The sequence below is a fragment of the Lissotriton vulgaris genome, chromosome 5, assembly GCF_964263255.1.
Source record: "Lissotriton vulgaris chromosome 5, aLisVul1.2, whole genome shotgun sequence".
In the NCBI taxonomy this organism is placed as follows: domain Eukaryota; kingdom Metazoa; phylum Chordata; class Amphibia; order Caudata; family Salamandridae; genus Lissotriton; species Lissotriton vulgaris.
In genome coordinates this window covers 111,937,412-111,949,792 of record NC_141693.1, presented here as the reverse complement: position 1 = coordinate 111,949,792, position 12,381 = coordinate 111,937,412, and the positions used below count along the sequence as shown (strand labels likewise).

Here is a 12,381-nt window from a genome sequence, read left to right as displayed (position 1 = left end):
CCTCAAAATGACTCTACCGTCCAGCTCTGTGATGCTGGAAGGATTTGAAGGACGAAGGGGGAGGAAATGATGAAGGGGGTTTCGGTCCCCTATTCTCTCTTAAGAGCACATTTGCAGCCAAAATAGATCCTCGGACGGGCATTTAATGTAGTATGGTGGAAGTCATTTGTTTTCTCTTTTTTTGTTTGAATTGAAAACGAAGTAAAAATGTATTTTAAACAAATGGCTCATGATACACACCGTGAAGGCGGTGAAATGGAGGGTGCTCTGTTGCTAAGTCTAACTGTGCCGGAAAAAACACAGAACAGCCTCTAGGCACAAATACCTCAAATCAAGCTATAGGGTACATAGTACTCAGAACCATTTATTTTGCAGTGCCTAGTTTCCTCTAATAAGATCAACCTTCCCTCGGAATAAGGCCTATAAGTCCTGTTAGGACATACGTAAACACAAGGGAGTAGCCAGAAAATTTAAATGCCCCCAACTTCTAACCAAAGCTCCTATGCCACCAAGCAAAGGAAGCAAGTCATTGCAACCCTCCCCAGAAGAACTCTCTTGTCTCTTCCATACAAGCATCTATCCATTCTTCCTTCATCCACCTGCTGATATCCACCGTTTTAACTTTACAATCTGTCATTCATTAATTCTTTCATCCATCATTTGGTATTTGACCATTCGCTCCATCTGCCCACCCACATCCAAACCTAGCCATCCATCCATCTCTCCATACACCTTTTCACTCATCCATCCAACCTTTCAGTTATTCATCCTTTCTCTCAACATCCATCCTTTCATTCCATTCTTTCATTCAATCTGTCCCTTTCACTGATCCATCCATCCACCCTTTCACTCAGCCATCTCTCCTTTCACTCATCCATCCACCCTTCTACCCATCTATCCTTCCATCCTTCCACTCATCTGTCCATCTATTTATCTGTTAACTCATCTGTCCATCCTTTCACTGATCCATCCATCCTTTCACTCACTCACTCAGTCATCCATCCATTCTTTCACTCATCCATCCATCCATTCACCTTCCCGTTCACTCATCACTCCATTCTTTCACTCATCCACACACACTTTCATCCATCTATCCACCCTCCCTTTCACTCATCCATCCATTCTTTCACTCATCCATCCATATACCCTTTCATCCATCATCCATTCACCCTCCCTTTCACTCATCCATCCATTCTTTCATTCATACGCCCTTTCACTCATCCATCCACCCTTTCCCTCATCTATCCATCCACCCTTTCACTGCAACCATCATTTCACTCCATTCATCCATTCTTTCACTCGATCATCCATCCTTACATTCAACCTTTCACTCATTCATCCATCCATCTATCCATCCATATACCTTTTCACTCACTTACTCATCCATCCTTTCACTCACTCACCCACCCTTTCATGTTATCTAAGAGCCTTTGTCTGCCAAACTGCAAACAGACAAGCTCAATCAAGAACACCACCCCACTCTAGCTGCTTAAACGGAGGGTTCATGATGACCCGGCTTGCACATTCCATGCTCAGAAATGGAATCAGACGGTGTCACCAAATGACTGTATCCTGAAAAAATCACACATTAATTCAACCCAGCCTTGCAAATTTAAGTCCAGAGCAAGCAAGGTCTGGGCTTCTTACACCTTAAACCAGATAGGGCCGGGTGATTGAGCTGGAGAAGTGTTGTTGTGTGGTCAGGACCCTAAATGTTACCCTGAGGTAGACTTACACACATGAAGTTCATGTGAGGTAACATTCCTTGCATAGAAGTTTATTTATAACATTTCTGAAGACCACCACCTTGTCACCAGGCAAATAGAAGTGCCCAGCTGCAAAATCCATTTTTGCATCTGCTAGTTTATTTATTTTATTTATTTATATTGTTTTATATAGCGCGAACAAGATCCCGAGGGATATCAGAGCGTTTTACAATAGGATGGGAGGAAGGACATAGATGCAAAATCGACATCAAGTAGGAGTAGAAAACAGGAATGATCAAATATTCAGGAACATTTGCACAAAAAAGATCCATAACAAATGACAGTCTAATGGAAGTAAGAACAATGTCTTCGAGCAGGTGCGCCTAGCCCAATTTGGGTAAGAATTTATTCTTAAAGAATTTTTGGGCTTCCAATTTGAACGCCGTCGTTGAAGAGATTCGGCGTACTTCCGGTGGAAGAGAGTTCCATAGCTTTGGGGCAGTGCTGGAAAAGACTCTGTGACAAGTTCTCTTTTTCCTACAGATGAGTGGTTTCTAGAGGAAAGTCTTGGTGCTTTTTGAGGCTCTTACACCACAAGAAAGCTCCAGTTTTGGTGCCAGGTACCTGGGAGTATTGAAGTGAAGGGCATTGTGCAACAGAACAATGATCTTTAACTGAATACGTGCTTCATAAGGCAACCATTTGAGAGATTTTAGGACTGGGGATATGTGCTGGTTTCGCTTAGTGCCTGTAACCAGTCTAGCCGCTGTATGCTAGTATTACTCCCATGTCTTTCAGAAACAAAATGAAGAAAATTATACATCCTTATTAACTAGAGACAGTGTACTCCATGGAATGAACATCACACATTTCTTTACGTTAGCATGTCACAATATTAACCTGTAGAAATATAGATTACACAATATTGTGCAACTATTTGTAAAAATATACGTATATAAAGAAGTATACATTTCATGTTTTAACTTTACTGCTGCTTATATTGACGATATAGTGGTAATCAATATTGCGATGTTGATATTACAATAGGTCGATATTAAGACATCAGTATTGTGACTTACCACCTTTCATTACTCACTCATCTCCTTTACTCATTCATTTCCTCACTCACAGGTTATCTCTATAGCCGGAAGTACAAAATTATAAAGATAATACACATTATGCTAGAAACAGACAGCATCCCTTAGGAAAAATCTCTGGCTCACCCCCAAAGCCAAGGGTTTATATACATTATTTTCGCATATGAAATTAGTAAAACTGCAGAACTGATGTGGTATGATCGAATGTGTTACATTCATAGCAAATCAGAGCACAATGCTATACCGCGTCATATTGCCTTAGCATCTAAGCACTAACCCACTATGTGAATAAATATTCTGCCCACTCCATGCTAATGCCATTCGGAGAGGGTGGGGCGATCTAGATACATGAACAACAGTAAGCTGTTAAGAATGAATAGGGTACAGTGAGTGAACTAACGGACAGACCTTGGAGACAGATACAGTTTTGTGATGAAAGATTAATCAAGACACTTGAAAAAAACAAATAAGATTCTGCTGGACGCTGTGCTGCAGAAATAACAAACAGGGAAATGTGCCGTGGAAGACATGATGACAGCCATTTTGTAAAAGAGGCTGCTAGGCCCAAATTGACGTCTAGTTAACAAGGGTCAGGGAAACACACCTCAATATATCATAAGAAACTCATGTAAAATACAGCAATACTAGATCAGTGTGTACAGGAGTAATCAAGTGTAAAACCATATTTTGCACATTTTTAATTTTGTATAAAACAGGAATGCACAAGATCTTTCATTGTGTTTTATGTCTAAAATCATTTGGTATATGACCAGAACTAACATTACTTGCACTTCATCCTATGGACAATGATGAGGATTCAAAGTTCGCTACAACAGAAAGCTTAAAATCAAACTTAGTTGGCAGTGTGTTGATCTGGGTCCTGTGCTTCCCTGTTAGTGGAGTGACATCTGCCAGTACTACGGAGGTCCCCCCATGTTCAGCCGGTTCACACTAGAGATGGCCCAGCAGTACCTGAGGGATGAAGAGCTGAGGGCGCGGCACCAGACCGCCCTCCTCCGCCTCCGGGAAGAAGCCCTCAAGGAGAAGACCCTGGCAGAGCTGGCCTGGCTGGAGCACCAGAAAACGTGAGTCACTGTAACTGCTACCACATGGAGCATTGCAGACAAGCGGTGCTCGTGCAATATGGGGTGAGTTCATTGAGGCTTTACAACATGGTGCATCATTGGTGCTGGCTCCATCCAGGTGAGCGGGTCCTGCCTGACTGTGGAGATTGGCTAGGTAAGAAGCAAGAGATGGTATTTTTCACAACCGAGGGAATTTACTTGGGGCTTTCGGTTTAGGCCTAAGCCGCTTATTTCTTCTCCTGTTAAAAGTATTGCTTCTTCCCCTGTTAAAAGTGATGCACACAGGATGCAGATAGGAGCTGTCTTTGTTCGAGTTAGGCTGTCATTGTTTATGAGTGTTTATTGAGCTGTACAGGTTTGAACGGCAGGTTGGTGTTGCGGCATGTTCAGTTTTGTGGCCTTTTGTTTATCTATTGACAGAATGGAGATGTGTCGTACTTTGTGTTTGTCTGGTGGTTGCTCTTCCCTTCTCGTTCCCTAATGCCATTTCTTGTCATTGTACTACCAATGACATTATACAGGTCCATCTCAGGCTTTAAAGGGTTTCAGTTGTATTATATTCCATATAGGTACCCTAATATAGGCCCAGGTAACATCATAACCCTTTACCTATATTCTTCCCTACATTACATACATTGTAGGGACTGACCTTTTACCTAGATACGGCACTGTGTTCAGAACAAGGGTTTTCCCAAGTTTGAAATCTCATACATTATGCATGAGGATTCTTGGAAGCACAGCAGGACTACCATCTCCTGTATAATATCTATGTACAAAATCCATTCACAACGTCATCCTAAGTCCGACAAAGTAATACAGTGAGGTAGAGCCCCTGGGGTGACCTACGGGTATATATACAACACATCTTGCTAAGACAAATAGAGGAGACCAGGACTTCCCGGCCGACACACTGAAGTGAAGACACTTAGGTTTCTGCATGCAGACACTCCAGCTCGCAGTGGTCTAACATCCCTTGCGGGGTGTCCAACCCGAGACCAGGACGGGGTCCCACAGTCTCTCACTTCAGGTAAGGGGATTGACTGTATCCTAGAGGGATTCTTGGCCTAACACCTAAACACATGCTAGGTACACTTAGATACATCTGGTTAGGGAGGCATCGTAGGAGTACGCATCTTTTTATTATCATGTATTTAATATACTCGTATGTATGTATTCATGATTATTGCAAGATGGTAAAACTTTATCATCCATTTACTTTCATAGTGCTTTTAATCATTTATCTCCGTTACTGTTAATGGTTGTTGCAGCTCATCTATATTACACCAGAATATCAACTGTTCAATAAATACATATTGAAAATACCCAGACCGTTTATTCTGTGTATCGCTCTGAAACTAACTAAGTAAGCAGAAGTGAAAAGTAGAATTTTATTTCCACGATCTGAGGGATCAGGGTTGTCATGTTCGATGGTTGCCAAGAACTGGTCTCTCCTTGGTAAGAGGAGATAATAGTGGCACTGTGAGCTTACTGATGCAGAAGGCCAACATACCCTGCGGGGGTGTATAGAATCAGTCTCACACCAATCCTGCAGTGTATGCTGTCCGAACGCGCAGATCCTGTATAGGTCTTATAGGAACTACAAACATGGCACCCATCATGGGGCATCATGTCGTGTAGTCCCTATAAGACCTATACAGGATCTGCGCTTTCGGACAGCATACACTATAGAATCAGTCTGACACCAATCCTTCAGTGTATGCTGTCCAAACGCGCAGATCCTATATAGGTCTTATAGGAACAACACTACAGCTGGGAAATCTCACAGAAGCTGCCATGTGACTAAATGAGAAATATGAAGCCCACAGAAGTGTATCACCCTTGCCCCTAAATTACCTATCATGTGTACCTACTATGTGTCTGCTACAACAATAGACATGTCTTTACATGCACCGGCCTGCATCCTGTCATGATCATTATCTACACCAGCCTGTGAATCTGCCAGTCACCGGTGCTTGTCGGGCAGTTGTGAAACAGAAGTTTCGCCTTATATGTGTATTTTTCTCCATAAGTGATAACTTGCTGGGTTTTCACTAACACTCCTAAGGCCTTTTCCCCAGTTATGTCCACTTCTTAAATAACTTATCAATTAACAGATGTAAGTGGTGCAGTAACTGTGGTAAAAGTCACAGGATACCCCTATATAGTAAAGAGTTATGGAGAACGTATGAACAGGAATAGACATATTCTCTTCACATGTGCACATAGGATTAAAGGAAATAGATGTACGCAGGGGCGTAGCTTGGTCAGTAAGGCTGGGGGAGTGTGAGTTTCAGATTTTCTGACAATCACGCTGGCATATCATGTTACTCATTATATGAGAAGCAGTGCATGGGGGGGTTTAAGGGCCAGTGGAAAGGGAAACAGGTGTGGATTGTGAGGGGATACTTAAAGCACAGCATTTTGTAAAAAAAACATGTTTGAAGACCTTCGAAACATAGACAATGGTGTATGTGGGCGTGTTTTTGTCTGAGTTAATATTTAAAAATCCCAGGTGAAATCTGACAGACACCTTACCATATCTGACTGAAAGCTACTGTACCCAACTATTTATTAAATAATACATTTATTAAAGGGGGTGTTACAGCCCAAATACCCCCCTTGAAGTTACGCCCCTACATTTATGTTTGGAAAATTAGGCCATTAACCGAAGCCACAATAATTTACATAATCACTGCTTATCCTGCACATCTAGAAAGGGTCTGCCTCTAGCGAACCAACCCTGAACATCCATGTAGTAAGCACCAGGAAACACCAATATTCAGTGAGTGAACCGACTAAGCTGAGTTGCTGTGCTCTGCAAGTTTCTTTCTTTTTACTTCCTAATAGACGACTAACACTACACCATATTTTTCTGATGGATCTTTTAAAGAGGTCATGGTTTCAAATCCTTTAAAAAAACATCTGATACTTTGCAGGAAGATTGAAGTTTCAAAATGAGTGATGATTCATAGTTCACCTCACCACATTGATTTTGTGGTTCTGTGCGAAATCTGGACTTCATCATCATAATGCTAGCCCCCCAACCATACTGCACATCTTGACTATCATCAGGGCAACTAGGATTATGCTGCCTTGAGGATCAGATTATGCTACAAAGGTGTCTAAATTTAGGCGTGGCCGGTCAGGGAACAGCGTTTGGGAGGGTGGGGGTGAAGTCGACAGATGATGGAATATGTCAAATAAAATAAATAAATAAATAAAACCTCTTATCTTGTGCTCGCCCCATGGCCGACACAGACCCATGAAGCGGAGTCCATGGAAAAAAGGGGGGTGCATTCCAAAAGTGTGATTTCCAAAGGTTGTGAACGGTGAGGGTTAGCCACCCACAAAGGGATGGCCACCCATTTGGGAACTAACCAGACGTTAGCCGTAAAAATCAGTGCGGTCCAAAAAAAACTACACAGATATTCACTGATAAAGCAAAGGTGGAAGGGACAATATAGCTAGGCTTGATAATAAAATCTTAACACATACATAAAAAAACACCAGAATTTCACAGAAAACCTCAGTTAAAGTGTAAAAAAAAAGTAAATCCAGTATTTGTAAAGCGCACAGCTACCCGGAGGCATCCCAGAGCTGGGGCCGTCGGAAATATTAAGCAAGCTATTGCCCAGAGTCACATGGTGCTGGGCTGACCTGCCGCTGGTGCCGGGGATCGAACCGTGAGCCCCAGCGTTCGGTTTCAGTCACCCTGGCTGCAGCGCCACACCTCTTCCCCCTCAACACCACACCTCTTCAGTGATGGTTACAAATCAATACCTAAAAACACTGACATTTACAAGTTATAGCTCAGTGCATCTTGCAGGTTTTATGACCTCACATATTATATCACACATAATTGACGATGTTTTACCTGAGCACTCACAATGATGCCTTTAGTGTTCAAGTTAGAGTTAGAGGAAGTTAGGGTTGAAGGTGTGGACATTTTAGGAGAGGATTGATGACATTTGTCAATATGAATATGTATATGAAATATGTTCATATTATTATTTTTCTCCTTAGTAGTTTGTTTTTAAAAGTATTCATTCTCATATAGATCTGTTGTAGCCACTTGTGGGTGAGGAACAGGTTCTTGAGAGGAACATGTGCTGGCAAGTTGAGGGACTTAGATGGCGTCCAGGAAGATCTTTCCAGTTATCAGTTTGTCTGCAGCATTGTGGACCACTGGGATCCAGGAGATTTGGGTCTATGATAAAAAAAATTGCTGTGAGCACAAATGTGGCATAATACTAGACACCTTTGATACCACACATAGGCATTACAGAAGGGAGTGGTCTGCAGTAACTAGCATGGGTCTTTACATCAGCCTTTACTTTCACCATAATGGTATGATTTATACTCTCTTCTTGATATCCTTTTCCTGCAAATGTCATCAGACATATTCCCCAACTACTGTTTGTGTGTGACATAATTTCACACCAGCATGCCTTCTTAAAGAAGATTCTGTGTGCCAGTGCACAATGCACAGTAATTTTAAAGTGGAGATCATGGGGGTCTGATAATCCCTATTAGAGGCATCTCTTTGATTTGTTTCTTCTTTATCTACCTGCTTTTCAGACGCTATGAGAACAAGGGAGACTACAAAAAAGTGTCTGACGTCATTAAAAAGCAGCAGGAGATCCTGACCCAGCTGCAGCAGGAGCAGGTATGGTGCATGCACAGACTGACTCAGCAGTCTGACCTTACACTCTGGTCCTTCACTTGAGCTCACCAGTTCATATCCTATACTGGACAATGTGACAGAACAGCAAAACAATGGCGTTGGTTCAGACATGATTATAGCAACACCACCAACACAACTACCATCAAATTGTTTGTATTTACTTTGACTATTTATCACATTATTTCATTAAAAACACAAATACATGGAACAAACATACAAGGATATACATAAGTGCAGCCAATTGAAGGGTGTTATCAATAACAACAATACATGAACTCAAATCCGGCTGTGTGTCAGAATGTCAATAACAAATATATCACCCAACACAAATACTGTGGCCTAAATGTTGTTAACAAAAATGTTGCTGCACTAGTTGTAGATTTTCTTTCATTAAATCCAATGGGGCAATATTGTGTAAATGATATATTAGAATGAAATATTTTCAGAGAATATTCACTTTATAACATTATAGGACCATATCTCAAATCTTCATACAAGCTGAAATATGCATTAGCTATAAGATAGTTAAATGAATATATATAGAAGCAGCAAACGTCCATAAAAGGAGGTGAGGAAGAGGATGGCAGACCGTCACAGTCCCTATCTTTTTAATTATATTTAAAAAAACGAATATCTTTACCAATCACAAATATATTTTAAAGAAATCACTCCACATCTTATCAAAGTGGTGGAGTCAGCACCTCCTTCTTAAACCTAAATTTGTGACTGGAAAAACTCTAATTTACTTCATCCATGCATTGATTTCCAGCATATGCGTAGATTTCCATTCAATAATAACCAAGCTCTTGCCTTCAAGTAACACTCACAGTAAGAATTGTTTAGAAGAGTTCCAGTTGACTTTCATATGCCAAGAATGAACCAACAACACAAAGCAAGAAGATCCTTTAACCGAAGAATCTAGAATAAAGTTAATCTTTTGAAAAATCAATGCAAAAACAGACAACACACCTACAACCCTAGTACAAATAATTTGCCATGTGACTCAATGCAGCCATTTTGACTGGCTATAACAGTTCTGATATATAGAGTTTTTATAAACCACAGCTTTTTACAAACCATAGAGTTTAAAATTAAAAATGTATAAATTCACTTCTAATCAATATCAAGAAAATGTACTTCTAACTCCTCCACCCATTTCATTTTTATATCCTGCAATATTTTCCTTGAAATGAGGTCTCTACATGCTCATAATTTTGGGAGGCTTGACCTTCCTGAAAAAGAAAAAAAACAGACAAAATTGTATCCTGATGATTGGGCCTAGGGCATTAGATGTAATTTAAGACCCATCCATCTGTATCATGTTTAAACCCCAATTAAGTTAACCCCTCAATTTCAATTTCCATCTACTCAGTATCACATTTGTCTAGTAGGGTCTAGTTGAACCAAATATAAGTTCAGCAAAACCACTAGGATTCCCTAACCATGAAATTGTGGAGCAAAGGATACATGTGGTGATGTGAGTCCCAGGCTCTCCACACCACTGGAGTCAAGCTATCCAGGCTGATGAAGGCTGATAGCCAGAAACCGGTCCTTGGATGCTTGATTCCGGTCTGGGAAAGACATGGCTTGGTAGTTCGGACTGGACTGTTCCCATGAGGCACAGGGTTAGAGCTGATTTGCATATAGCCAGTGTCTAACCCAGGGTGTTGTGGAGTGCAAAAAACGATGGATTTAGGCCCAGATCCTTGTACTGGGGTGAATGTATGACATTGTTCTACATTCTGTCCATCAACTGTGTTTTTTTAAAATAAGGCATGGCTGGTGTGATACATTCAAACCTCTGAACCAGAAGCATTGTTCCACAGAGGTAGCCCAAAGAGGGCATGGTAGATAGGTCTAGTGGGATGAGTCTGCTGTTAAATTCTTTTATTCAGAGATATCTACAGCGGCTTCAATTGCATTATTAAGAAGAAAATTATAAATAGCATTATTGCTATCTTGATGTTTGTCATTTCTATAAATGTTAAACCGGTCAATAGCTTGAAGTTATCAAGGACAACCTTTGAAATAGACTTCTAACCAAACACTTGTATTGCTCACTGTGTGAGAATCAGGACTGGTGTAAATTGATTACAATGAGATAAAAATGTATTATAGCAAAGTACATTAATTTAATTCTCTTTTTCTCCTTTGACTTCATGCAGACTGAGATCAGCCACCTGCATAACATCTACAAGTCTGCTCACCAGGAGAGAAAACTCTTGCTCAAGCATCAGAAAGAGCTTCTGCACATGCAGCAGTCAACAGCTCACCTGCAGCAGAAGCTGCAGGCTTTAGCGGGCAGAACTCAGGTCAGGGGAAATACTTTAAAACTACCACCTTTACTCTTAGAGTTTTTACATTTGTCATTTTAAATCTCACAGTTTGAGTGTGCTACTTTTTCTAGATTCCAGTGGAACAGGAAGCAACGTCTTTGATCAGCGAGTCCCCGTTTCAGCGTTGGACGACACCCATTCTTCCGGAGAGTGAAATCCACTTGGACTTTACACCGGTGTCTGAGACTGAAATTAGTCACAAAAATATGGACAAGAGGGAGGACAAGGAGTTTAGAAGGTAGGCGTTTGTTGTTTTATCTATTGATATGTCAAAATATACAAAATAATATTATTAAAGCCTGCACAGGTATTGTAGCAATATCTGAAAATGGTGAGTCACCAAGGGTTCTTGTGTGTTAAGAATGGTCTATATTAGTGTGAAGAGATGACATCATAAGCCCTATCTGCATAGATGTTGATGGATTCTAGAAAGCTGCATAGAGCAGTTTACCGTGCGAGATTTGTGGTTGCGTAAATATTCATTGGTTTGGGGAGTAACTCGAAATTACTTCCCCTTTCCTGTCCTCTTCAGTGCCTACATGAGAAGCTTCTATGATAAATGTATTAACCAACTACATGTTCATCTTTAAGTTGTTGAATGCAACACTTTGTATATGTATTGAGTGGTACTAAGGAGATAGGACACTGCACCACCACACTCCCCTTTCCTTCTTCAAGTCTTGTGAGGATATCCTCAGCTCTATGGGAGCCAGTGCTCATTCTCCAAATGGTCCAAGAGCAGTAACCCTACTTGTGACAGTGCCATTAACCTGGTCCATCACACATAAAATACTCCTGACCCCATGGAGTCTGTCAAAGGATTTGGAGTCATCTTTGGCTCCAATCACACCAGTGACCACAGATCCTAAAGGCAGTTAAAAATTGCAGTGCCCAACTCAACTCTTGCAAAATATATAAATGCTTTCTCAGGGTTCTGTTCTTCATAATGCTCTTGTTGCCTCACTCTAGGACTACTGTATCTTCCAATAGGCTGATATTCACGAACAGTTGTTCGAAAAATGTCAGCTCTTACAAAATAGAGTGCCATGGGCTAGCCGCAGACGCAAGGCCAGAGGCCACGTGCCACCAGCATTCCCACTCACACTGTTTCATTAACCCTGGGCGTCGTTCGCGTAGTAGCGCTACGCATAGCTAAGCGAAGTGCACTTCGCATTACGCAAGCTATGCGTAGCTACGCGAACTGCGTAGTGCACTGTGCAAAATGCTGTTCGCACTTATTGCACAGTGCCGAATGCTTTTCCGCACTGTGCAATCAGTGCAAACCGCATCTTACACAGTGCAAGCGGTCGTTTTCTGCTGCTCAAGTAGATTTGTACTAGAGCGGCAGCTTTCTCAATGCGGACTGGTAGTTTCTTATCGCGAGCGGTCGCGAGCATGCGTGACCACTCGCAATGAGAAACCTGACCTCCCCGCTTTGAGAATCTCGCCGAGAGGTTTATTTTCCACGCTCGC

General features: G+C 41.4%; 1 protein-coding gene across 1 annotated transcript in view; it reads left to right on the top strand.

Annotated features, from left to right (window-relative positions):
• Nucleotides 1–12,381, top strand: part of CCDC187 (coiled-coil domain containing 187) — a 296,756-nt gene that overhangs the window by 177,912 nt on the left and 106,463 nt on the right. Inside the window, exons 19-22 of the mRNA XM_086919347.1 lie at nt 3,701–3,888; nt 8,467–8,554; nt 10,738–10,884; nt 10,980–11,146. Of these exons, the coding sequence (XP_086775473.1) occupies nt 3,701–3,888; nt 8,467–8,554; nt 10,738–10,884; nt 10,980–11,146 (590 nt within the window). The remainder of the gene's footprint in view (nt 1–3,700; nt 3,889–8,466; nt 8,555–10,737; nt 10,885–10,979; nt 11,147–12,381) is intronic.